General features: G+C 42.8%; 1 protein-coding gene across 5 annotated transcripts; it reads right to left on the reverse strand.

Moving 5' to 3' along the window:
* Positions 1 to 1,169: 1,169 nt before the first annotated feature.
* On the reverse strand, positions 1,170 to 24,565 carry limd2 (LIM domain containing 2). 5 transcript variants are annotated; one of them, XR_004211338.1, is made up of 4 exons: positions 23,768 to 24,565; positions 5,439 to 5,483; positions 4,989 to 5,125; positions 1,170 to 4,914 (listed from the first exon to the last, which is right to left on the reverse strand). XR_004211338.1 is itself a non-coding variant. In XM_031834815.1 (4 exons), exons 1-4 carry the CDS (start codon positions 17,008 to 17,010, stop codon positions 4,755 to 4,757), a joined length of 345 nt encoding a protein of 114 aa, XP_031690675.1. In that variant the 5' UTR covers positions 17,011 to 17,193; the 3' UTR covers positions 1,170 to 4,754. The 5 variants fall into 5 exon arrangements, 4 of the variants coding, with proteins under 4 accessions (XP_031690675.1, XP_031690676.1, XP_031690674.1 ...); XM_031834815.1 differs by lacking the exon at positions 23,768 to 24,565 and adding an exon at positions 17,008 to 17,193; XM_031834816.1 differs by lacking the exon at positions 23,768 to 24,565 and adding an exon at positions 7,485 to 7,506.
* Positions 24,566 to 26,154: the final 1,589 nt, after the last annotated feature.

Here is a 26,154-nt window from a genome sequence, read left to right on the forward strand (position 1 = left end):
GCTGCATGAAAAGTAAAGGCCTACAAATTTCACTTATGCGTTCTCCATCACATAAGGACTTTTTAGACAGAGCGCTGACAATAAATACCATTATGAAGACCAAATATCATTCTTAATTAAAAGTATATGGCATTTGACTTCAATTTGACTGAACTCATGAACTTCAGTGACATTTGACACATTAAATTCAACATAGGGTCTTACAAATCTGCACCCAGGGATGTAATATAGTTTGTGTGAGTGTAGATTATTCCATAGAAGTATAAGGTCAGCAAGACTTGATGAATAATGCCACAAAATACATATTTTATAGTGTTTAATCCATGGTTCAATAGCAAAAACATGGCCTATATGGCCTGTTCTGTCAGAGAATTTTCCTGCACGTCAAGAAATGCAAACATGTATGTATTCAAGGTATAAAAAGGCTTCTAAAGTTTGTAATTTCCACTTTAAAATGTCAGACTTGATTTGCACTAATAAAACATTTACAGATGTAGAATCGTAATTTGAGCCTGAACAGAATCCTGCATCAACAGGAAATGTGAATGATGTGGATTTTAATTTATGGACATTTTTGTAGGGGTTGATACAGATGTAGAATCTTAATTTGATCACCCTGTTGGAGGATACATTTTAAATGTGTAGTGTATTTGAGATTTTAAAATGATTCTGAAGTTTGTCATTTCCACTATGAAATTTCAGTCTTGATTTTCCCTTATGAAAAATGTAATGTCAAATCAAGGCTGAAATTTCAAAGTGGAAATTACAACCTTCAGAATCCTTTTAAAATCTCAAATACAATATAGGTTAAAAATTTCTCCTCCAACAGGGTGATCAAATTAAGATTATATATCTGTATTAACCCCTACAAAAAACATCCACTTATCATCCACTTAATAATAAAAATGTCCTGTTGCTGCAGGATTATTTTCCTGCTGAGGGAACTGGTTCGAATTAAGATAGCACATCTGTACCAGGAGACAATATTGATGCTCTGTTCTGTTTTCTTCATCCACCTTGAACTAAAACAACTCCTGTTGTCGAGCATCTGAAAGAGTCTATAATAAACACACTAGCTCCTATACAAAAAAAGCCTACTATTTACCCAACTGAACAAATATGAAATATGCACTGCCTTTACTCATGTAATAAAGACAACCACACTTAGCAACATCAGCATCTTCATTTATTTTTCCAAAAGCATGTAAACAATTAAAATAAACTACTGAAAGAAAATGATAAAACCAAATACATTTGATTGTGTGTGTGTGGGTGGGTGGGGGGGGGACGACAAATCACATTATTTATAATCATGTTCTTCTACAACACAATTTAACTGGAGTAATAATCCAAAAGAAGGAGAGGAGAGGTGAAAGACGAGTAAGAGCCAAAACGTCCTTTAGCTTGTAAGGCCATCATCCACAGGTCAAGTTATACAGAATGTTTTGTTTTTAAATGCATACATTTAGACAACAGTAACACCTGCATTGAAAAATAAATGTTAAGTCTACATCCAATTTTGCACACAACTACATGACTCGCAGAACACAGACAGTCACACAGCTCTCTGACCTGAGCCTCCTGGTACCAGTATGGAAAAGTGTACCTCTTTTTTTTCTCTCTCTATATACAAAGAAAGTTTATTCACAGGATAACGCCATTGTACCTTGGCACACTCCTCACATATTACAGAATATATGGACACAGTTTTATTTGATATGATGTTCTTGGTTACAAAGCATTCTGGGTGGTCTCGAGGACCGTTACAAAATGTTAAAAACAAATAGATAACTTTACAAACTGTGTGGAGGATGAGCGGGTGAGTAAACTTCTGGCTGAGTGAAGCCACACATATCCACCACAGGGACTAAGTGGAAAACAAGCAGAAGGATTATTTTCATTCACAGGGGAATAGGCTGGAACAGGGAGAAAGGTATGTGCATTAAAAAAAAATTACAAATAAAAATAGTTTTGAAAATGCAATAATTTGGCTTTACTTTACAAAAAGTAACATTTTATTTCCTATTCTGCACAACATGCTCTAATTAAGCAATGAAGCCAGAGGTGTGGTATATGTCCAACATAACACAAACCCCCAAGGTGCCATATTGCTATTATAAACTGGTTACCAATGTAATTAGATCAGTAAAAATAAGTGATTTGTCATAACCGTGGTATGCGGTCTGAAACCACAGCTTTCAGCCAATCAGCATTCAGGGCTCAAACTACCCAGTCTATAATTCACAGTAAACTTTCCATCACAATATACATTGAGTCATTCAAGTGTTGTGGCATTGAATACTTCCCAAATGATGTAATTCAATGGTTTTAGTCTCATTCTAAAGCAAAATCTTCCAAATCTAAATCTTGTCTATTGAGTTTGTTGGCCAAAATAGGTGTTGCTTTCAAACTTTTCAACCTAAAAATACCTGTAGCACACCGTTTTATCCCGAGGCCAGTCCCACATCTTAAACAATGAGTAAAAGGTATACAGAAGAAATTACTGGGGGCAAATGTGTTTGACAATTGTGTGATATGTAATATCTCAAGCCTTTACTGGGACTGGCTGAACTGACTCAAGCATTTCCTACCCCTCTTCTCCCACCAGGAGGCGCTACTCTGAAGTTCAGAGCACTGTAGGCCTGGGCTTTACTCACTGCGTAGGAATTCCCCTGAACATGCCCCAGGTCAAACATTTCCTGTTAGCGCCCACCCCTCATATAGTACTTAGTCCTGGTGCTCAAAAATCAAAGATGAAGCAGCAGCGAGACATCCCACTCCCTCACATTAGTCAATAAAGTAGACCAGACCCAGCTGCTATCTATCACATTGGTGTCGATGAGAGATCCACCCTGTTCAGCAGACTGAAACTGACAATTTCCCCCGCCAATGGTAAACGGCCTGAAGTGAACCATCTTCACAAATCCACCACCTCTGCTCAGAATCACGTGATGCAGTCGAGACAAGAAAGCCATGAGGCATTTATATTAAAAAAAGATATTTATGTTCGCAGATGTGATGTCACTGGAAAAGCACGATAATATATACATTTTTTTTTACATTATGTGATTTCACTTGAGGCCCCGTCAGGACATCCCAGTCATATGTGAATTTCTGCCACATTCAGAACATGGAATTCTCAGACTTTCGAGCATTCAAGACAACAGGGAACTCAAAGAAAAAAAACTGATGGATTTTATTTTCAAAACAGTCATCCAACTCATAATTCTGCGTCAGGAACTCGGGCCTCTTTCTAGAGCTGACTTTCCCAACTGGCAGATCACAGACATCGGGATTTCTTCCCCCCACCAGAGTTCACAGTTGTCTTGAAAGATCCGAAAGTCCCACTTAGTTTTACACACCAACTTAGCCCAATTTAGTACATGAACAGACAGCTCTGCATGGACAGGAAGCAGCAGGGGATATTAGCGTGACAGTTGTGGTTTCCTGTTAGGCTATGTTCCCTGTCAATCAAACATTGACTTGTCTGGTTAACATGCATGTTCATATGTGCACAGTATAGTGTGATATGTTCACTAAGCTCAAGCTATGTACAACACCTATGAGATACTTCTCATATTCAGAATAAAGATTAAAAAAGCCTCTACGAGTGAGAGCAACTTATCGCATGACCGTCAAACCAAGCAAATAACAGAGCAAAGAGAGCATTTTAAAACCAGTAAAGTGAGATTAAGAGTCAATGAAGCAGATTAGTTTTAAATCACCCAGAACACAGGAGGGCAGTACAGACTAAAGGTACAGCTAAGACTCATACAGGACAAACATGCAGAACTGAAACCTAGCAGCCATTCAGATCATAGGAGCAAAAAAACATTTGAACAATGAGACAGAATTCAACTAAATGTACCCAGAGAGAGAGAGAGAGAGAGAGAACGTGTGACAGTTTTACAGTACCGTGTTTGTTTCTCAGATAAGTGAACCCTGACAAACTCACAAATTGGCTTCCGCCGGTGCTAACACAATGCAGAGGACTGGTCTTTAAAATTGGTGTTAGATTTAATTGACGATATGGAACTGAAAAGGAGGTCATAAAATACAAACTTGCTAATGAACCTAGCTCAGTATGGTTGACCTGAGTATGCTCTACAGCTGAGGGTGAACGCCAGCTTCTCTAACCATATGTTCACCTGAGCATACGGTCCCTTGCGCCTGTTGCGTCAAAAGGGTGCAAATTTATCCGAAAAATAAACAAGAAACAATGATATGTAGTCCTCAAAAAGACCGCAAAAACATACCACTGGTTTGTGAATAAGCAGTTTGGTCTCAATCAACAATTTCAAAAGAGCAAATGTAAAATGACACCAAAACCAAATTAAAGGAATAAACGCTCCATTAAATAAAATGTCGAGCAACAGGGGGCGACTGGCCAGTCATCGTGGGTGTGTGTCTTCCATGTGGAGCGAGAGCACAGGAGCGTTGACTGCACCCCTCATGACACGTTGGTGCTCTTTATGACACGTTGGTGCTCTTTATGACACGTTGGTGCTCTTTATGACACGTTGGTGCTCTTTATGACACGTTGGTGCTCTTTATGACACGTTGGAGGTGGAGAAGAGGCAGCTTTGGGGATGAGATGGGAAATGCCAGTAGGATACTGCTGACCTGCAAAACTACCCAAAATCTAAAACTAACCCTGACCGTTACCAATTCTGAAAATAAAAGTCGGTTTGCAGGTCAGGAGTGTCCGTATAGCCTTTCCCGTGGGAGAACGGTTGGGACACAGACAGGCGTGGCTACGCAGTCTTAGTTATGTTCTCTCCCTCCTTGGAGGTCCAAAGCTCCTTGTGTTGCTTGCGGCCAAAGCCCTCATCATAGTTGCCTTTGCTCTTGAAGAGCTGCTGGAAGTGCGGCTTGCAGTAGAAATCCCCCGAAAGGGCAGCAAATGTGCCCAGGCTGCAGGGAGGGGCAGAATATAAACAAAAGAACATCACTGTTTCATATGGAGTAATTGAGTGAGAGAGTCTCACCTGAGTTTGGTGTTGCAGTGTTTGCAGCAGAAACAGGCCGAGTGGAATATCAGGTTGTTAGCCACCAATCTCTCCATGGGGTAGACGGTCTTCTCACATGACGAGCACACCTCCCTTGGTGTCTTGAAGCTGAAGGACTACGCACATGAACAAAACCCACACCGTTACTATGGCTTCAAACATGTGTTTCAATGGATAAATGAAGCATCATCTCAACTTGCTCAGTTGTCTATAACCAATCTATCGAAATGAGTTGCTGTTGAGAGTATGTGAAAACATATACTGGTATATAAACTGTAGTTCCATTATGGATGACATTTAAATGACATCTGAGTAAAGGTCAGTAGGGTGAGATACACTGGGCCAGACAGACAGGTAATGGAGAAGGATAGTGATTAAAAGATAATGTCCGGGACAAAGGGGGGGGGGTGATAATGGAGGTATATTTACTTTGGAGCGCTGGACAGGTTTATCTTCAGGGGCATTTCTGTTGTCCTGGAATACAAATGAGTGAACCTCAGTAGTTTCCTATTTAGTGTTATTACAACAGAAGTGTAAGCATTCAGGATTTCCCCTGTTATATTGACAATACCATGTCCATAATATCCCTCTCATCTCAGTCGTTTCTCCACTCCTGCTCTCTCCCTCCCAGCAGCTCCATCTGTCAGTGTACTGTACTCCCCAGAGGGCAGGTCAGCTACCTTCTGTCTGGACATGTGAGTAGGTACACTGAACACACAATCATAGGGAAGCACAACCATTTCAAATATTAACCCCAAGCGTGACATTACGGACATCCTCTGGATGCTCTCGACTTGCACAGCGGTTTAAGAAAGCAACCAATGCCACTGTTACACTACATCACTAAACTGGAATTCTGAAGTACAACTTTGAGTCAATAAAAAACCCATTTGTTCACAAACCTTACAACAGTTCAGTGAGAGCTTGGCCTTAACAGAGAGCACCATTCAGGTCTATAGAACTAAAAGGCCTTATGTAATGGAGGCCTGTCTCATTTCTCTACTCGTGGCTCCAAAGCCCAACACTCTGACACAAACATCCATGGGCTTCCTGCTTCAACTTGACTCTACAGAGAGGCCCTGAACACTCATTCCTCTCCATGACAACTGCATTATACTGTACACAAACAAGTTACTTTCAACATACAAACATGAACTTCTAGACCCTACTGTCGGCACTGACTCCGTCAAAACCCATGAGGGCAGGCTAGGTATCATATTGTCTGCCATATTGCCAACAGATGTTGCCCTAGCAGATCATTGTGGAGTAGCTTAGAGTCGGTTTGAAACTAGGTCACAAAAGTCTGAATGTCCACAGGGCAGATACGGGTCAAGCAATTGGTCTCAGCTGTCACACCTTGCTCCAAACACACCTGGTGAAGAACTATACTGCAAAACTATGTGACCGACAGGCTTCAGAAAATTCTCCACATTGACATCCACGCCCTGAAGCTGGACTAGCAGATTTAGGCAGACGCACTGTAAAGGCCATGTCCACTTGTGTGCAGGCCAGACTGCTCTCTGGGAAAGTCCACTGCTGACTGTTATGGAAGGAGATTGGTGGAAGTAGTCAGGGTGGGCTCATTTGACAGACAACTGTGCGACAGCTCTTTCATGAAGCCCGTGCAACAGAAAGGAAGATATTCAGGCAACATTCACACACATTGAAGGGGAGTGGACACAGAGCACTGACCCACAGGGATATGGGTTGTTTACAACAAATCCAGCTCCTCATTGGGTCTGCTCAATTAGAACGCGTTGGAACGGCCCGAAAAACTAAATTTAAACTTAAATAATGTTGAGCCGTTACAAGCGGTTCAGAGTGAAACCCATCAGACACTGATTCAATCATGCTGCACTTCACAATTGGCAGCTATTAGGGTCAGAGAAGAGCTCCCCAAAAGCCCTTACACATCATCTAGCATGTGCACAGATGATACAGTAACCAAAGAGACTTTGGGAATCCACTTTGTATTCTATTATATTGAAATGATCAAATTAGTCATTTTTGCATTGGCGTAACTGTCGCTCACTCACTACTGAACCCTGATGTGAAAATCATGTCAGATGTCTTCAAACTGAATGACTGAGGAAGCTGGGGTGTTGCCTTAGTTTGTGAGAACGGAATGTCTGATGGAGGGACTGCAACTTCCTGTAGATGCAATCGCCATCCGGACCATCTTCCTCCTCACAAAGTCTCCTTCATTCTCATATTTGGGTAGGGTACAGGGTGCACTGCTTGGTTGGCTGCATGGTAAACTCACTTCCTGTTGCAACCATGAGTAACACTCAACAGGAGCTTCATATTTCATAAGATAAATAAACTGCTTCAAAAGGCAATGGTTTCTGTTTTAGCACAGCATGCAACGTACAGTACATTACAGAAAGGTTCATCACCAATTCAGGCTGCACAAGATAAAACTGTAGCCCAGAATTGCCATAGCCACTAAAAGATAATGAAAACAAGAATAGATACCATGGCAGGCAAGCACACAGTCAGTCCTGGAAGGCTTCTACATGGCTGGTGCCCATCTGTCTTCTTTTGCCTTATTTGTACATGGAGACGCCGACCAAAGAATGACGTTGTGGCAGGAAGTAGTGATGACACAGACTTTAAGAGTCCCTGCGGGGAGCCTGCCACAGCTAACTGCCACCCCACTGGGCTTAGAGCACAGGCTGATTACAGCAGATAAGAACTACCACAGGGAATGATCAGTGCAGACCAAACCTCCCCTTAAATGGTGAGAAGGACAATATGAACATTGTAGTGTGCCAACTGTGCACACAGCTAAAGGTAGGTCAAAAACAGTAGGCTAGATGCAGGCTGCCCATTAGATTAACACATGGCAATTAAATTACAATTTGGTGTACCCATTTAGATTAGTTTGAACCACTTACTGAAGAGAGAAAAGAGCACTTCACAGATTTTGCTAGATCAGGCTCCCACCTTTAGCAACATTAATATTCAGTCTCTTACCAGTCATTTATTCACACTAAGCGGAAGAGACACTGTATCTCTGTTTGAGTTTCAGGTAGGCTACACTTCATGTATGTGAGATTCTTCCATGCAGCCATTTGAAGAGTTAGGCCCTGCTGTGCTGCACCCACAGTCAGATCAGGTTGAGACTCTCCCTCTCTGATGAGGAGCTCCTAATCTCATTACAATGACAAATCCCATTGCCTGTTCCCCTGGAGCTCAGACCACCACAACAATGGCAGGGGGTCTGGGGGTGACTGCACCCTGCCTCGAAGAAAGAGGAGGCCTTCACTGGGGTTGTCTGTTCAGGCCCAGGGAAACCACACTGAGGCTAGCTCTTCCCTAATAAAAGTATTGAGGGAAGGGTTCAGAGCATCAAGTGCCTGCTTGCACGGGTATTTACTTAACTTTTACCCCAGGCTGTTGTCACACACGGAGCGAGAGATCAGCCAGTGTTCTTACGGTAACGTACACAGTTGTGAAACTTGCCCTAGATGTTGAAAGAAGTCAGTGGCCATTCATTTCAGTTAGTCTCTCAGCGCATCTTATTTTTAGACCGCTGACTTGCACCCCTTTATGAGACAGAGGGATGAAAAATAAACAGGAAAAATGCACTACGACTACAGCCTGTTAAAGGGCCACCCATTCTGAATGTTATATTCAGAATGGGTGAACGTCTCCATGAAAAGAAAAATGGCAGACGTTATACACCCCCCCCCCCCCCCCAACAGAATTGTTTTTTGTTCTTGTTTTTTTTTTACTTTAAAAATATATATATATATATATTTTGTACATAATGTTCCCACTAGTCTCTTATGGCCGAAAATAACTGGACATCAGGACCACGATTACTCAGCATGGACAGGCAGAATCCTTTTTTCCTTAAACGAGTCTGACAAGCCCGACATGAACAATATACCGCTTTCTCGGGAATAGGCCAAGATCTCTGTGATTTACGGCCAAAGAGCGGACTGCCTTCTGAGAAATTGTAGGAGATTGAATAAACCCCCACTTCCCTACATTCTGCTAGCAAACATGCAATCTTTTGAGAATAAAATTGATGAGTTACGCTGAAGATTAAACTACCAATGGGACATTAAAAACTGTAACATCTTATACTTCACGGAGTAGTGGCTGAACGACGACACCATCAACATACAGCTGGCTGGTTATACGCTGTACCGGCAGGATAGAGCAGCGGCGTCTGGTAAGACAAGGGGCGGCGGACTATGTATTTTTGTAAATAACAGCTGGTGCACAATATCTAAGGAAGTCTCGAGCTATTGCGTATCTGAGTTAGAGTATCTTATGATAAGCTGTAGACCACACTATCTGTATTTTTCATAGCTGTTTACATACCACCACAGTCAGAGGCTGGCACTAAGACAGCATTGAATGAGCTCTATTCTGTCATAAGCGAACAAGAAAAATGCTCACCCAGAGGCGGTGCTCTTAATAGCCGGGGACTTTAATGCAGGGAAACTTAAATCCGTCATACCAAATTTCTATCAGCATGTTAAATGTGCAACCAGAGGGGAAAAAATTCAGAAAGCAGGAAGCACCAGTGACTAGATCAATATATATTTTTTAAAAGTGGTCAGATGAAGTAGATGCTAAGCTACAGGACTGTTTTGCTAGCACGGACTGGAATATGTTCCTGTATTCCTGCAATGGCATCGAGTAGTACACTACATCAGTCATTGGTTTCATCAATAAGTGCATCAATGACGTCGTCCCCACAGTGACCACAGTACATACCAACCTGAAGCCATAGATTACAGGCAACAGCCGCACTGAACTAAAGCTGCCACTTCAAGGAGTGGGACTCTAACCCAGGAAGCTTATATGAAATCATGCTATGCCCTCCGACGAACCGTCAAACAGGCAAAGCGTCAATACAGGACTAAGACGGAATCTGACGCTCGTCAGATGTGGCAGGGCTGTCAAACCATTACAGACTACAAAGGGAAGCACAGTCAAGAGCTGCGCAGTAATACGAGCTTAACTACTTTATGCTCGCTGTGAGGCAAATGGCACTGAAACATGCATGAGAGCACCAGTTGTTCCAGAAGACTGTGTGATCATGCTCTCCGCAGCTGATGTGAGTAAGACCTTCAGACGGGTCAACATTCACAAGGCCGCATGGCCAGAGTTTACCAGGATGTGTACTGCGAGCATGCGCTGAACTGGAAAGTGTCTTCAATTACATTTTCAACCTCTCCCTGTACGAGTCTGTAATACCAACATGTTTTAAACAGACCACCAAAATTCCTGTGCCCAAGAACCCCAAGGTAACTTGCCGAAATGACTACCGAACCGTAGCACTCACGTCTGTAGCCACGAAGTGCTTTGAAAGGCTGGTCATGGCTCACAACACCATTATCTAAGAAACCCGAGACGCACTAAAATTTGCATACCAGCCCAACAGATGGCACAATCTCTATTGCACTCCACACTACCCTTTCCCACCTGGACAAAAGGAACACCTACGTGAGAAACCTATTCATTGACAACAGCTCAGCGTTCAATACCATAGTGCCCTTAAAGCTCATCAATAAGCTAAGGACCCTGGGACTAAACACCTCCCTTTGCTTCTGGATCCTGGACTTCCTGACGGACCGCCCCCAGGTAGTAAGGGTAGGTAACAACACATCCGCCAAGCTGATACTCAACACGGGCCCTCAGGGGTGCGTGCTCAGTCCCCTCCTGTACTCCCTGTTCCCGCATGACTGCGTGGCCAGGCACGACTCCAACACCACCATTAAATTTGCTAATGACAACAGTGGTAGGCCTGATCACTGACAACGACGAGAGCCTACAGGGAGTTGTTCAGATACCTGGCCGTGTGGTGCCAGGACAACAACCTCTCCCTCAATGTGATCAAGACAAAGGAGAGGATTGTGGACTACAGGAAAAGGAGAACCGAGCAAACCCCCCGTTCTCATCGACGGGGCTGCAGTTTAGCAGGTAGAGAGCTTCAAGTTCCTTGGTGTCCACATCACCAACAAACTAACATGGTCCAAGCTAGAGGTTGAACGATTATGATTTTTCAACGCCGATAACGATTATTGGAGGACCAAAAAAAGATGATATCGATTAAGTCGGCCAATCTTTATTTATTTGTGTAATAATGACAATTACAACAATACTGAATGAACACCTATTTGAACTTAATACAGCAATAAAATCTATTTAGCATCAAATAAATAATGAAACATGTTCAATTTGGTTTAAATAATGCAAAAACAACGTGTTGGAGAAGAAAGTAAAAGTGCAATATGTGCCATGTAAAAAAGCTAACGTTTAAGTTCCTTGCTCAGAACATATGAAAGTGGTGGTGAAAGTGGTGGAAATTGGTGGTTCCTTTTAACATGAGACTTCAATATTCCAAGGTAAGAGGTTTTAGGTTAAAGTTATTACAGGACTATTTATCTCTATACCATTTGTATTTCATATACCTTTGACTATTGGATGTTCTTATAGGCACTTTCGTATTTCCAGTGTAACAGTTTTGCTACCGTCCCTCTCCTCGCCCCTACCTGGGCTCGAACCAGGAACACATCCACAACAGCCACCCTCGAAGCAGCGTTACCCATGCAGAGCAAGGGGAACATCTACTCCAAATCTCAGAGCGAGTGACGTTTGAACCGCTATTAGCGCACACACCGCGCACTAAATAGTTAGCCATTTCACATCGGTTACACCACCCTAATCTTGGGAGTTGATAGGCTTGAAGTCATAAACAGCTAATTTTATCTGTCATAGTTGAAGTGTACCTGTGATGAAAATTACAGGCCTCATCTTTTTAAGTGGGAGAACTTGCACAATTGGTGGCTGACTAAATACTTTTTTGCCCCACTGTATGCAACGCAGGACACGCTAGATAAACTAGTAATTTCAACCATGTGTAGTTAACTAGTGATTATGATTGATTGATTGTTTTTTTATAAGATAAGTTTAATGCTAGCTAGCAACTTACCTTGGCTTATTACTGCATTCGCGTAACAGGCAGGCTCCTCGTGGAGTGCAATGAGAGGCAGGTGGTTAGCGCGTTGGACTAGTTAACTGTAAAGTTGCAAGATTGAATCCCGGAGCTGACAAGGTAAGAATCTGTTGTTCTGCCCCTGAACAAGGCAGTTAAACCACCATCCCTAGGCCATCATTGAAAATAAGAATGTGTTCTTAACTGACTCGCCTAGTTAAATAAATAGAAATACAGATTTCCGATTGTTCTGAAAACTTGAAATCGGCCCCAATTAATCGGCCATTACGATTAATCGGTCGACCTCTAGTCCAAGCACATCAAGACAGTCGGTGCCCTCTTCATGACAAAACCTATCCGCCCTCAGAAGACTGAAAAGATTTGGCACGGGTGCTCAAAAGGTTCTACAGCTGCACCATCGAGAGCATGGTGCATCACTGGTTGCATCACTGCCTGGTTTGGCAACTGCGCGGTCTATGACTGCAAGGCACTACAGAGGGTAGTGTGTGTGGCCCAGTACATCACCGGGGCGAAGCTTCCTGCCATTCAGGACCTCTATACCAGGCGGTGTCAGAGGAAGGCCCTAAAAATGGTCAAAGAGTCCAGCTACCCTAGTCATAGACTGTTCTCTCTGCTACTGCACATTAAGCGGTATCGGAGCGCCAGGTCTAGGTCAAAGAGGCTTCTAAACAGCTTCTACCCCTAAGCCATTAGACTCCTGAACACCTAATCAAATGGCTACCCAGACTACTTGCATTGCTCCCCCTTTACACCGCTGCTACTCTGTTTTCTATTTATAGTCACTTTACTAGCTCTACCTACATGTACATAATACCTCAACTAACCAGTCCCCCCTGTATATAGTCTCGCTATTGTTATTTTACTGCTGCGCTTTAATTACTTGTTAGTTTTATTTCTTATCTGGATTACATTTTTTATATTTAAACCGCACTGTTGGTTAGGGGCTCGTAAGTAAGCATTTCACTGTAAGGTCTCACTTGTTGTATTCGGCGCATGTGACAAATACAATTTGATATTTGTGATCCGAGTGATGTTCTATCGATTCCCTGGGTCATTTCATGTTTTCATATGCATCCGAGTTGATGGCGTTCAAGCAGGCAGAAATACATCTGGTATGACGTAGCAGTGATAAAGTCTCACTATACTGGAAGTTAATAGGAATACGACTTTTAGATTTCGAAAACATCATACATGTCAGATTTAAACATTTAGGAGGATTTCTCCTCTCAAATGAGCAATTTGTGCCAATTCATTTATTTTATACTGGAGCCAAAAAGACTCCGTCACTCCTTGAAGGAGAGCGCTCCTTGTCCCAGAATCGAACGCGTGGCCCATTGACGTAGCATGGACAACTTTTGCACGGTATATCTGTCGTTGTGAATGTCAGTCTCCACTCTGAGGCACATCGATCTACAGATTGAACATGGTGAGATTGTAAACTCCTATATTGATAGTGCAGTATGTTAAGGCGATTTCACAGCTAACTAGCTAGAGATAGATGGTACTGGGGTGATAAGGGAAAGTCAGCGGACATTTCTGGTCACAGGTGGATCTGAAACAAGGCCACCATGTCCAATGAACAAGCCTCAGATAACAAATAAGTGAGGCAATATCGAGGCAGTAAAACCACTAAATTAGCAAGTTTCTTTCCAACCTCTGTCAGTTGAAGTCTTTCTTCACTTGCACATGTCAGGGGAGGCCATTTCCTGTGAGGCTGCGGTGAGAGAGATTGTCCTTATACGACTAGTGACAGAGAGCCTCAATGCCATAATCACAGATGTGAAACCTGTCTAGGGAGGTAACAGCTGACACTGACAAACAGGGGTCAAGATTCCCACTGGCATAACCGAACATTTTAACGACATCCCATCTCAAAAAGGTGAACGAGAAATGTTTAATTAGAGATTTGAACCCACAACATTTGGCTCATGGTCAGCTTTTAACAATATTGCGCTCTATTGACTTTAGTGTGTAGGTACCCAGCGAGAAGCCGCTGATCATGAATTTAATGAAGTCACTCAAAAAACAGCCCTCAGCGTCAAACCTCAGAACTGATACGACGTATCGCACAGAGAAGAGAAAGTTGCGCAACCAAAGCCTGTGGAGGGACAGGAATTCAGGAAGGCAGGTCCCATCGCGTTGACCAAAACACATGCAAATCTGAAGTCTACCATTCCATTGGAATTTCACCAAACATGGGAGATTGTACAACTAAAGCGCAAGATAACTTCTGCCCCCTTTGCCTGTTGTGTCAGGCTGTGTGACAGCAGAGGCAGGAGACAAAAGCATGAACTTTTAAGCCTACGTATCCCAAGATATGAAAGGTGGGTGGTGTGTGATGCAGTAGGCATTCCTCAGTAAACCAGGTTGCCCACAGTACACACTGCACATGTAGGCACTTTGCTGCTGTCATTCTCACGTGAGGCGAGGTTGCTGTGGAGAATGTTGAATTTTTTACTGGGCAGTGTGCAGTTTGTCCTTGGGTCCTCCCAATGTGACTGCAATTGCTTGGTACTAGGTTGTAAGAACAGCCAATAGGAAGGTTATCTAACCGATGGAAACGTTTAAACGTCTTGTTCAGTGTGCATCAAAAAAAAAATAGTGTTATTCACAACAAGCAACGATACAATAGAGCAGGTGTAAACACAATGAACCGTTAGTGCCATTTAGGAGGTTGGTTTTCAAGAGGCTTCCATGTCACAATAATAAAGACAGGAGAGGAAAGGTTTGGGGCAGAAACGGCTGGGATAAATCCCATAATGCTGTGTGAATGAAGTCTTACATCCCTCCAGGGGATTAAAAACAATGATTATTGGATTATTTCTGACATGTTTATCTCCCTGACTATGGTTCATTGCTAGTTAACTATATTTGGGACTTCTACACAAGTGCGCTACATAATTACTGAATCAAATTCATGTTTAAAAAAACATTAATTTTGAAAACGCAATCAACAAGGGAATAGCATTTGTCATTATGCCATGTCTTAGTTTATCTTATGTCAGGCTATTGTTCAATGATACCCTGACTCAAAAACTATGAATAATTTAAAAGCGCCCTTAGGCTAGCTAAAATGGCCATAACCAACTGGGAAGCTTTGGCAATCTACCTTTACTCATTCATAGTCCTCTTCCATCTAGCACACAACAGCTGGATGCATCTCCCACTCACACCCTCCACTGATCTGCACCTAAAACATACAGCACCTGACCGTTCTCTATTTGCACTCCCTGTCCAATGACTGTAGTATGGTGCTGTTATCTACACCATCCCAACAGACCATCTCTGTGACGCCTGTAAAAAGAAAATCTGACACCATGAGGACTTGGCCAGCTATGGAGGAAAGCTCAATGAAGTGCATGTGGAGCTGTTCACTCAAAAACAAGTGGAAACATTTCCCATAGTTGTATAAAGGAAACATGTGCACTATATGGTTACTTCAATTGGACCTGCAAGTGATGTAATGAACACATTTTACATTGTGACCAAAGCCTCCCCTCCACTCTGACAGACAGAGGCAGTATGTGCCTTTGACGAATCATTGGGCAATGGTGCATATGGCTGTACAATGGAAATGTTCCGAGCAAACTGCAGGTGCAATTCTCAATGCATCCTAAGTGTCAATACAAGTAGACAGTCTTGGCACGTTCAACGTAGACAGTGAAACCATCTTCTCTCCGCGCAGAAGACAATCACTCAGAACAAACGTCTCGCCACAGAAGCTTGCCCCACAAATCCGCCAGCAATGACGTAAATTTGTCTTCAACCATGTGTCAATCCTCGGCAAACACTGGGCCAAAATTACAGACAGCACATCTACAGATCCCCAGTCTGTACCCACAAAGTGGTGGTAAACGAAAATTATCATATGCCAAGGCAGTAATTATGGAGATCGGCGTTTTGATTTGATAGAGAGCTGGTCTGGCAAGACCGCAGACAGCGCTGTAAATGTGTTCTCCAAGGTCTCAACTTGGAGAACATTATGCGGGAATGGAAGAGAAGACCATTTGAAACAGGTACTTTACCCACTCTGCTAGTGCCGGGCCATGCTGCTACTGTCATGAGCTCACAGGGAGCCAGATAATTCACAGGAGTGTTACAATAAATCAATATATGATATAATTGATGCATTTCTAGGCTAATACCGTTCACCATGACACAGCGTTGGCTTGCAATGATGCGGTCGGCTCATTGCCTTCCAGTTCTTAACAACCGCCTTGCGCCTACCACACCAGAATCCCTTCCACAGCCCTTTATGTAACCAGGACAGACGCCAGGTTGTGTGCACCAAATAATGGCTGGCATGATTAGGTAATAACAGTACGTAGACATTAAGATTGTCATCAGCCAGCCAGAGAGCGCTTCTGAAGCCAAACTGGGTGATGTATATGATTGGCAGGCGTAAACTTCATAAATGGTCAAAATAAAAACATGTATACTACGCACAGCCACAATCTGTTGAGAAAACCAACAAAGGAGAACGACAGTGCACATTTCCGTCTGATTATACATCAGAATGATCAAACTAAAAGTTAAACAAGTGCACTTTATCCAAAACATGACAGACAATATGACCGTTTAAAGCTTCACTTGAGGCAAAACATAAAATAAAGCCTCAACCAGTGTGAATAGTGCCCGATATTGCGCTAGCTCGCAAGCTAACGTAACTATAAATATGTATCGTTCGAGAGAAGCTCATTTTGAGTGAAATGCCGTTCATAATGCCGGATTGATCAATTAGCGTGCAACAAAAAATTATTAGAGATGGCAAGTTGGCACAGTGCAATAAAATAGCGTTACATTGCACGTTTTTGCCCTATTTAAAAACAGAACAGAAGGGTAAACATGAGTCATTCCACCAAAAAACGGAATGGATGGCTAGCAACCTTGGTAGCTAGCGAGTTAGCGTCGAGTGGACATCACCTCATCACAAAAGGAGAGGGAGGGGGAAGAGGGTATGCTATCGCTAGCTAGCCATCTCTGCACAATAAACGCGAGAAATGGGCGAGAAGCACTTACCATCTGTGTACTTTCGTCAACGTTTAAATAGAAAGACAATTTAGTGATCAATAGGCTGTGATCGATTGCTTTCTCATTCGTTTCCCCGATTTCTGCTGTCAGGATTCTTCCTACAGACCCGGCGAGTTACCTCAGCTTGGCTCCCCTGCTCTTGTTTTTCAAGAGTCGTTTTTTTTGTTCTTTATATTAGCAGGATGTTGCACGCTATTGGTTCCAGTCACCCCCTCTCCCCGCCACCCGGTTCCCCTCCAGCCCACCCCGCTCTCTTACACCACCTCCCTCTACTCAAACGGTAATTCTTAAGAAAAAGGAATTTAAAAAAAAGATTAACAGTGTAAATCAGTCCTAGGTTTAAAAGAAAAAAGAAAGTAACAAATGAATATGCATACATCACAACTAATTGTCACCCCTTTTGCTGACAGGGTTAAAAACAAGCATCTTTTCGACACTTTAAAAAATATATTAACAAATCAATAAAAGTAGTACATGGGGGAAACACCTTTCCACTCTCATCTACACAGTCTGACTGTACTGCCACTAATGTGTTGTGTGCTGCAGATGACAAAGAACCCAAAGTGCACTGTACATGTAACAAGTCTCAGCACATTTCTGTCCAAAGTCCAGTGACTGAGGTTTATGTCTGGGTAGGTAGGTATTCTTTAGCCCAGCATAGAACAAGTTCCACATTTAAGATGCTGAGAAATCCTGCCGAATTCAAATAATTTGTAACAGCTCGAAGAATAGCACCCTCAACCCTTAATTCCTGCTCAGATTAACTAACATTCACAGCCCAATCTTGCCAACAGTTGGCTTTGTGATGGGAACCTGTTTAAATATGACATCCATGCAAAAGTTGAACATGATAATAGTAGCACTTAAAATACCATGAAAGCAATTGGTTGTGTTTGGTAATAAAAAAAAGAGTTGCGTGTGAAATGGCTGTGTCGTTTGCTGCTGATGTCTTCATTAACTGTTAGGTCCATGTAAGTGCATTTTGTGTGGAGTCAAGGGTGACCGAGTCCAGTTACTGAAAACAGATGTTGAGAGGCCTTCATCACACTAGAAGTAGAAGGGTGTGTGGGTCTAAGTGGGGGATGGTGTATAGGCTATCCTGTACTGAAAGAAAAGGGTTGGGGTTGTTACTCTTGAGACTGGAAAACACCTACCATCTAGTGGGGGGTTATTGTGATTGCATTATGGTTGTTGGTGGTGGTGTGGGATCATTTACCATGTTTTATACCAGAGCCCAGTGGCCTGTACACACATTACTTTCAGTATCAGACATACATACTGTACGCTCTGTTTTTGAGGCGACTCAAGTCTGAAGACCTTACAGGTCTATGGCAATGCCTGCAGTAGTATTGCACGTAACACATTGATGTTCGCTCGATGAGTATCAGAGATTGTATCAGATCAGAGGTGTTGTGTGTGGCTGCATTAATAAAGAGTAACTGGTACGATGAAAATCATAACTGGTACTTTACGCATAAGGTCTTTGTAAACAAACATATGAATGTCACTTTGTAAAAGCAGAAGCAGCCTGTGTCCACCACCTTTTTCCTGTCATCTATCCAGCTAGTTTTTCACCCTGTATTTGAATACTGAGTATTGACATTAGTGCAACATTAACTATGAATCCTGCTAACCTTCAGAAAGCACGGCAGTGGGGTGTTTAGTTACTTCAGTGAGGAGTCTGTCACCAAGGGTTTTGCTGGAGCCATCCAGTGCAGTGAATGACTCATTACATAATCTGGTCAAATTTGCAATCAGAAGAGCCACGGCTCTTACCTCTGATGTCTCCCTGCACCACACTGATGAGTCCACCAGAATATCTTTGGCCAACCTCGCAATCTCACAGAGCTGAACAAAAGAGCTGAAAGGACAAGAGTGATGTTTAGGTTCATAGGATGGGGTTGTCTTTTCTAATTGCAAAATAAAAGGAGGGGGGGAGGGAATGCCATGGGTAGCTCTGTAAAGCTTATGACATGCACTAAATTAAATCCACTTGAACAAAAAGGGTTTAGATGCTACAATGCTATTCGATTAGCATACGAGTAAAGTGCAAAAGTATGCACAGAAATCAGGGGTTCTCAAACTTTATGGGGCCATGGACCCCTTATATTAGCAAATTCATCAGCGATCCCCCACAATCTGAACACAATAGCAAAAAAAACACCTCCTTTTACTCTCTATTCCAGACGTTCTAGATGACCAATTCGCATAGCTTTTAGCCGTACCCTTATCCTACTCCTCCTCTGTTCCTCTGGTGATGTAGAGGTGAATCCAGGCCCTGCAGTGCCAAGGTCCACTCCTACTCCCCAGGCACTCTTTTGATGACTTCTGTAACCGTTATAGCCTTGGTTTCATGCATGTTAACATTAGAAGCCTCCTCCCTAAGTTTGTTTTATTCGCTGCTTTAGCACACTCTGCCAACCCGGATATTCTAGCCGTGTCTGAATCCTGGCTTAGGAAGACCACCAAAAATTCAGAAATGTTCATCCCTAACTACAACATTTTCAGACAAGATAGAACGGCCAAAGGGGGCAGTGTTGCAATCTACTGCAAATATAGCCTGCAGAGTTCTGTCCTACTATCCAGGTCTGTACCCAAACAATTTGAACTTCTACTTTTAAAAATCCACCTCTCGAAAAACAAGTCTCTCACCGTAGCCGCTTGCTATAGACCACCCTCTGCCCCCAGCTGTGCTTTGGACACCATATGTTAACTGATTGCCCCCCATCTATCTTCAGAGCTCGTGCTGCTAGGCAACCTAAACTGGAACATGTTTAACACCATCCTACATTAACAGCCATCCTACAATTTAAGCTTGATGCCCTCAATCTCACACAAATGATCAATGAACCTACCAGGTACCACCCCAAAGCTGTAAACATGGGCACCCTCATAGATCACATCCTAACCAACTTGCCCTCTAAATACACCTCTGCTGTTTTCAACCAAGACCTCAGCGATCACTACCTCATTGCCTGCATCCGTAATGGGTCAGCGGTCAAACGACCTCCACTCATCACTATCAAATGCTCCCTGAAACACTTCAGCGAGCAGGCCTTTCTAATCGACCTGGCCGGGGTATCCTGGAAGGATATTGATCTCATCCCGTCAGTAGAGGATGCCAGTTTTTTTTCTCACCATCTTAAATAAGCATGCCCCATTCAAGAAATTTAGAACCAGGAACAGATATAGCCCTGGATTCTCTCCAGACCTGACTGCCCTTAACCAACACAAAAACATCCTATGGCACTCTGCATTAGCATCGAACAGCCCCTGTGATATGCAACTTTTCAGGGAAGCTAGAAACCAATATACACAGGCAGTTAGAAAAGCCAAGGCTAGCTTTTTCAAGCAGAAATGTGCTTCCTGCAACACAAACTCTAAAAAGTTCTGGGACACTGTAAAGTTCATAGAGAATAAGAACACCTCCTCCCAGCTGCCCACTGCACTAGAGATAGGAAACACTGTCACCACCGATAAATCCACTATAATTGAGAATTTCAATAAGCATTTTTCTACAGCTGGCCATGCTTTCCACCTGGCTACCCCTACCCCAGTCAACAGCACTGCACCCCCCACAGCAACTTGCCCAAGCCATCCCCATTTCTCCTTCTCCCAAATCCAGTCAGCTGATGTTCTGAAAGAGCTGCAAAATCTGGACCACTACTAATCAGCCGGGCTAGACAATCTGGACCCTTTCTTTCTAAAATTATCTGCCGAAATTGTTGCCACCCCTATTACTAGTGTGTTCAACCTCTCTCGTGTCATCTGAGATTCCCAAAGACTGGAAAGCAGCTGCGGTCATCCCCCTCTTCAAAGGGGGGGGACACTCTTGACCCAAACTGCTACAGACCTATATCTATCCTACCCTGCCATTCTAAGGTCTTCGAAAGCCAAGTCAACAAACAGATTACCGACCATTTCGAATCCCACCATAACTTCTCCGCTATGCAATCTGGTTTCAGAGCTGGTCATGGGTGCACCTCAGCCATGCTCAAGGTCCTAAACGATATCTTAACCGCCATCGATAAGAAACAATACTCTGCAGCCGTATTCATTGACCTGGCCAAGGCTTTCGACTCTGTCAATCACCACATCCTCATCGGCAGACTCGATAGCCTTGGTTTTTCAAATTATTGCCTCGCCTGGTTCACCAACTACTTCTCTGATAGAGTTCAGTGTGTCAAATCGGAGGGTCTGTTGTCCAGGACTCTGGCAGTCTCTATGGGGGTGCCACAGGGTTCAATTCTTGGACCGACTCTCTTCTCTGTATACATCAATGATGTTGCTCTTGCTGCTGGTGAGTCTCTGATCCACCTCTACGCAGACGACACCATTCTGTATACTTCTGGCCCTTCTTTGGACACTGTGTTAATAACCCTCCAGGCGAGCTTCAATGCCATACAACTCTCCTTCCGTGGCCTCCAATTGCTTCTTGAAATACAAGTAAAACTAAATGCCTGCTCTTCAATCGATCGCTGCCTGCACCTGCCCAACATCACTACTCTGGACGGCTCTGACTTAGAATATGTGGACAACTAGGTGTCTGGTTAGACTGTAAACTCTCCTTCCAGACTCACATCAAACATCTCCAATCCAAAGTTAAATCTAGAATTGGCTTCCTATTTTGCAACAAAGCATCCTTCACTCATGCTGCAAAATATACCCTTGTAAAACTGACCATCCTACCAATCCTCGACTTTGGCGATGTCATTTACAAAATAGCCTCCAATACCCTACTCAATAAATTGGATGCAGTCTATCACTGTGCCATCCGTTGTCACTAAAGCCCCATATACTACCCACCACTGCGACCTGTACGCTCTTGTTGGCTGGCCCTCGCTTCATACTCGTCGCCAATCCCACTGGCTCCAGGTCATCTACAAGACCCTGCTAGGTAAAGTCCCCCCTTATCTCAGCTCGCCTTCTTCCTTTGGCCGCCTCTCCTTCCAGTTCTCTGCGGCCAATGACTGAAACGAACTATAAAAATCTCAAACTGGAAACACTTACCTCCCTCACTAGCTTTAAGCACCAGCTGTCAGAGCAGCTCACAGATTACTACACCTGTACATAGCCCATCTATAATTTAGCCCAAACAACTACCTCTTTCCCTACTGTATTTATTTAGCTCCTTTGCACCCAACTATTTCTCTCTACTTTGCACATTCTTCCACTGCAAATCAACCATTCCAGTGTTTAACTTGCTAGATTATATTTACTTCCCCACCATAGCCTTTATTTGCTATTACCTCCCTTATCTTACTTGCTCACATTGTATATAGACTTATTTTTCTACTGTATGTTTGTTTTACTCCATGTCTAACTCTGTGTTGTTGTATGTGTCGAACTGCTTTGCTTTATCTTGGCCAGGTCGCAATTGTAAATGAGAACTTGTTCTCAACTAGCCTACCTGGTTAAATAAAGGTGTTCTCAACTTGCCTACCTGGTTAAATAAAGGTGAAATAAATCAAATACAAGGAGTTTAACTTTGACTCCGGGCAGTGAATGGCCAGACAACGCAAGTCTCAGGCCCATGGAAGGAATATTTGAAAGGCAGATAATTTCCTGAAATTCTACAGATTGTCATTTGGCAAAGAGATTTAGTTGTTGTTGCAGTTTTAAAACTAATATCCTGCAAGAGAGAAAACTTAGCAGTTTTAATGCTAAAATTACAGTGCATTCATGAAAAAAAATGGGAGAGGGAATACAAGTATTGAGTTGAAAAATGTATAATTGGTGGAGAACTGAGGATACCAATATTCCTGTGAGCCTCCCAGGCCCATGTTGCCCAGGGTTAAGAACATACATTGTAAATTAATTAGTATTACACCCTCTAAATTTATTCCATGGATCCCTTGGCCAAATCGGTTAGTAATATTAATTTAAAAAAATAAAGTACATTTTCGATATACACTGAACAAAAATTTTTAACACAACATGCAACAATTTCAAAGAGTTTACTGAGTTACAGTTCATATAAGGATATCAGTTCATAGAAATACATTCATTAGGCCCTAATCTATGGATTTCACATAACTGGAAATCCATAGATTGTCCATAGTTTATGCCTGCCCATACCATAACCATACCACCACTATGGGGCACTCTGTTCACAACGTTGACATCAGCAAACCGCTCGCCCACACAACGCCAAACACACTGTCTAGCATCTGCTCGGGTACAGTTGAAACCGTGATTCATCCTTGAAGAGCACACTTTTGACGAAAAGATCATGATCATTAGACTCCTCTTTAAGTCTACGTATTTCTCCAAAGCTCAGTTGTCCTAAGTCTGCACAACACTGCTAGGACCTATGATCAAGAGAGACACTCAAGTTTTTTAATACTATATCTCTTGACACTTGACTCTGATGAAAATAGTCTTGGCCTCTAAACCGTCAAGCTGCATATACTGGACTCTATTCCAACTAAACTACTGAAAGAGCTGCTTCCTTTGCTTGGCCCTCCTATGTTGAATATAATACCCGGCTCCCTATCCACCGGATATGTACCAAAGTCACTAAAAGTGGCCATAATAAAGCCTCTCTTGAAAAAGCCAAACCTTGACCCAGAAAATATAAAAAACTATCAACCTATATCGAATCTCCCATTCCTCTCAAAAATGTTAGAAAAAGCTGTTGCGCAGCAACTCACTGCCTTCCTGAAGACAAACAATGTATACTAAATGCTTCAGTCTGGTTTTAGACCCCATCATAGCACAGACTGCACTCGTGAAGGTGGTAAATTACCTTTTAATGGTGTCAGACCAAGGCTCTGCATCTGTCCTCATGCTCCCAGACCTTAGTGCTGCTTTTGATACCATCGATGACCACATTTTTTGGAGAGATTGGAAACCCAAATTGGTCTACACGGACAAGTAATGACCTGGTTTAGATCTTATCTGTCGGAAAGATATCAGTTTGTCTCCTGACAAATAAACTGTACATTTCAGTGTTCCTCAAGGTTCCGTTTTAGTCCACTATTATTTTACCTGTTGGTGATGTCATTTGGAAACAATGTTAACTTTCATTGCTTTGCGGACGACACACAGCCGCACATTTCGATGAAACATGGTGAAGCCCAAAAATTACCCACCCTGGAAGCCTGCGTTTCAGACATAAGGAAGTGGACGGCGACAAATGTTTCACTTTTAAACTCGGACGAAACAGATGCTAGTTCTCGGTCCTAAGAAACAAAGATCTTCTGTTGGATCTGACAATTAATCTTGATGGTTGTACAGCCATCTCAAATAAAAATGAAGGACCTCTGCGTTACTCTGGACCCTGATCTCTCTTTTGACGAACATATCAAGAATATTTCAAGGACAGCTTTTTTCCATCTTCGATACATTGCAAAAATCAGAAACGTTCTGTCCAAAAATTATGCACAAAAATGTATCCATGCTTTTGTCACTTCTAGATTATATCTGAAGTATTTCTCCTGTCTCATCCGGTGTCCTGTGTGAATTTAAGTATGCTCCCTCTAATTCTTTCTTTTCTCGTTCGAGAGAAATTGGCAATACGGCCAACCAGCTTTACAACCGCAGACATGTGGGTGAGCAGTTTGCTGAAGTCAACGTTGTGAACAGAGTACTCCATGGCGGCAGTGCGGTTGTGGTTTGGGCAGGCATAATTAACACAATTGCAGTTTATTGATGACAATTTGAATGACAATCCTGAGGCCCATTGTTGAGCCATTCATCCACCGCCATCACCTCATGTTTCAGCATGATAATACACGGCCCCATGTCACAAGGATCTGTACACAATTCCTGGAAGCCTAAAATATTTGTTCTTCCACGGCCTGCATACTCAGACATGTTGTCCATTGAGCCTGTATACTTTGGACGGTATCAATACACAGCAGTCACTGCAAAGATACAGGTGTCCGTCCCAATCAGTTGCCTGGGAGGAAGGAAACAGCTCAGATTTCACCATGAGGCCAACGGTGACTATAAAACAGTTGGAGTATAATGGGTGTAATAGAAAAAACTAGAGAATAAAACAATATTCCAAAACATGCATCCTGTTTGCAACAAGGCACTAAAGTAATACAGCAAAAACAGTGGCTAACTAATTAACTTTGTCATGAATACAAAGTGTTATGTTTGAGGAAAATCCAATACTTTACCAAGTACCATTCCATATATTCAAGCATAGTGGTGGCTGCATCATCTTATGGGTATGCTTATAATCGTGAGGATCAGACCCCCCCAGTTTTCACCTAAAATGACATACCCAAATCTAGCTGCATGTAGCTCAGGATCTGAAGCAAGGATATGCATGTTCTTGATACCATTTGAAAGGAAACACTGAAGTTTGTGGAAATGTTAAATTAATGTAGGAGAATAACACATTAGGTCTGGTAAAAGATAAAAAAACATGCGTTTTAGTTTCTCTTTTAACCATCATTTTTGAAACGCAAGAGAAAGGCCATAATGTATTATTCCAGCACAGGCACAATTTAGATTTTGGACATTAGACGGCAGCAGTATATGTGCAACGTTTTTGACAGATGGAAGATGGTAGAAAAATAAAATAAATCCTCACCGGTTTTGAATAACAAAATGTGGAATAGGTCAAGGGATATGAATACTTTCTAAATGTACTGTAGGCTGCGACTAGCTGGAGAAGGAGCGCTCTGGGAGGTTTGGTACACTGACCACTGGAAGGAGAGCGACTTGGCGGGGTGTAGCTGGTAGCCTGCGGCGGGGGTAGCAAGTAGCCTGTGGGTAGCCTATTGGCAGGGAATTTAGTAGACCATATGGTACGGCGCTTGGTAGGCCTCCTGGTAGGATGCTTTATTGGCCACTTGGTAGGATGCTTGGTATTCTGCTACACTCCCCCCAGTGTGTTACCATCCCAGGTTTTGGCACCATGAAAATAGCTTAAAGTCTGATTCAGCTGGGTGGGAGTTAACACAATGGGTAGGTCTTCAAGAAAACATGGAGCTAGTAGTAAAACAGGCTTAGTCTTTATGGCTTCATTTATGGGTAAGTGTTCCATGCTGGTTTGGTTTGAAAGGGGCTAGTTAGTGCAGGTGGGGATATTTAAAGAGGTAGTCCCGCCTCTTTCAGGTGGACGTGATTTGGTTGATTACAGTGACTGAGATGTGTGGCGACCAATAAGTAGCAGAC

Source organism: Oncorhynchus kisutch, linkage group LG10 (genome assembly GCF_002021735.2).
Source record: "Oncorhynchus kisutch isolate 150728-3 linkage group LG10, Okis_V2, whole genome shotgun sequence".
Classification (NCBI taxonomy): Eukaryota; Metazoa; Chordata; class Actinopteri; order Salmoniformes; family Salmonidae; genus Oncorhynchus; species Oncorhynchus kisutch.

What these genes read in the sequence shown, in the direction of transcription:
- limd2 (XM_031834814.1), bottom strand. An exon ending in AACCTGTCCAGCGCTCCAAA is followed by an intron (nt 5,126 to 5,438) that starts GTAAATATACCT and finishes TCATGTGCGTAG; the next exon opens with TCCTTCAGCTTCAAGACACC. An exon ending in CACTGCAACACCAAACTCAG is followed by an intron (nt 4,915 to 4,988) that starts GTGAGACTCTCT and finishes CCCTCCCTGCAG; the next exon opens with CCTGGGCACATTTGCTGCCC.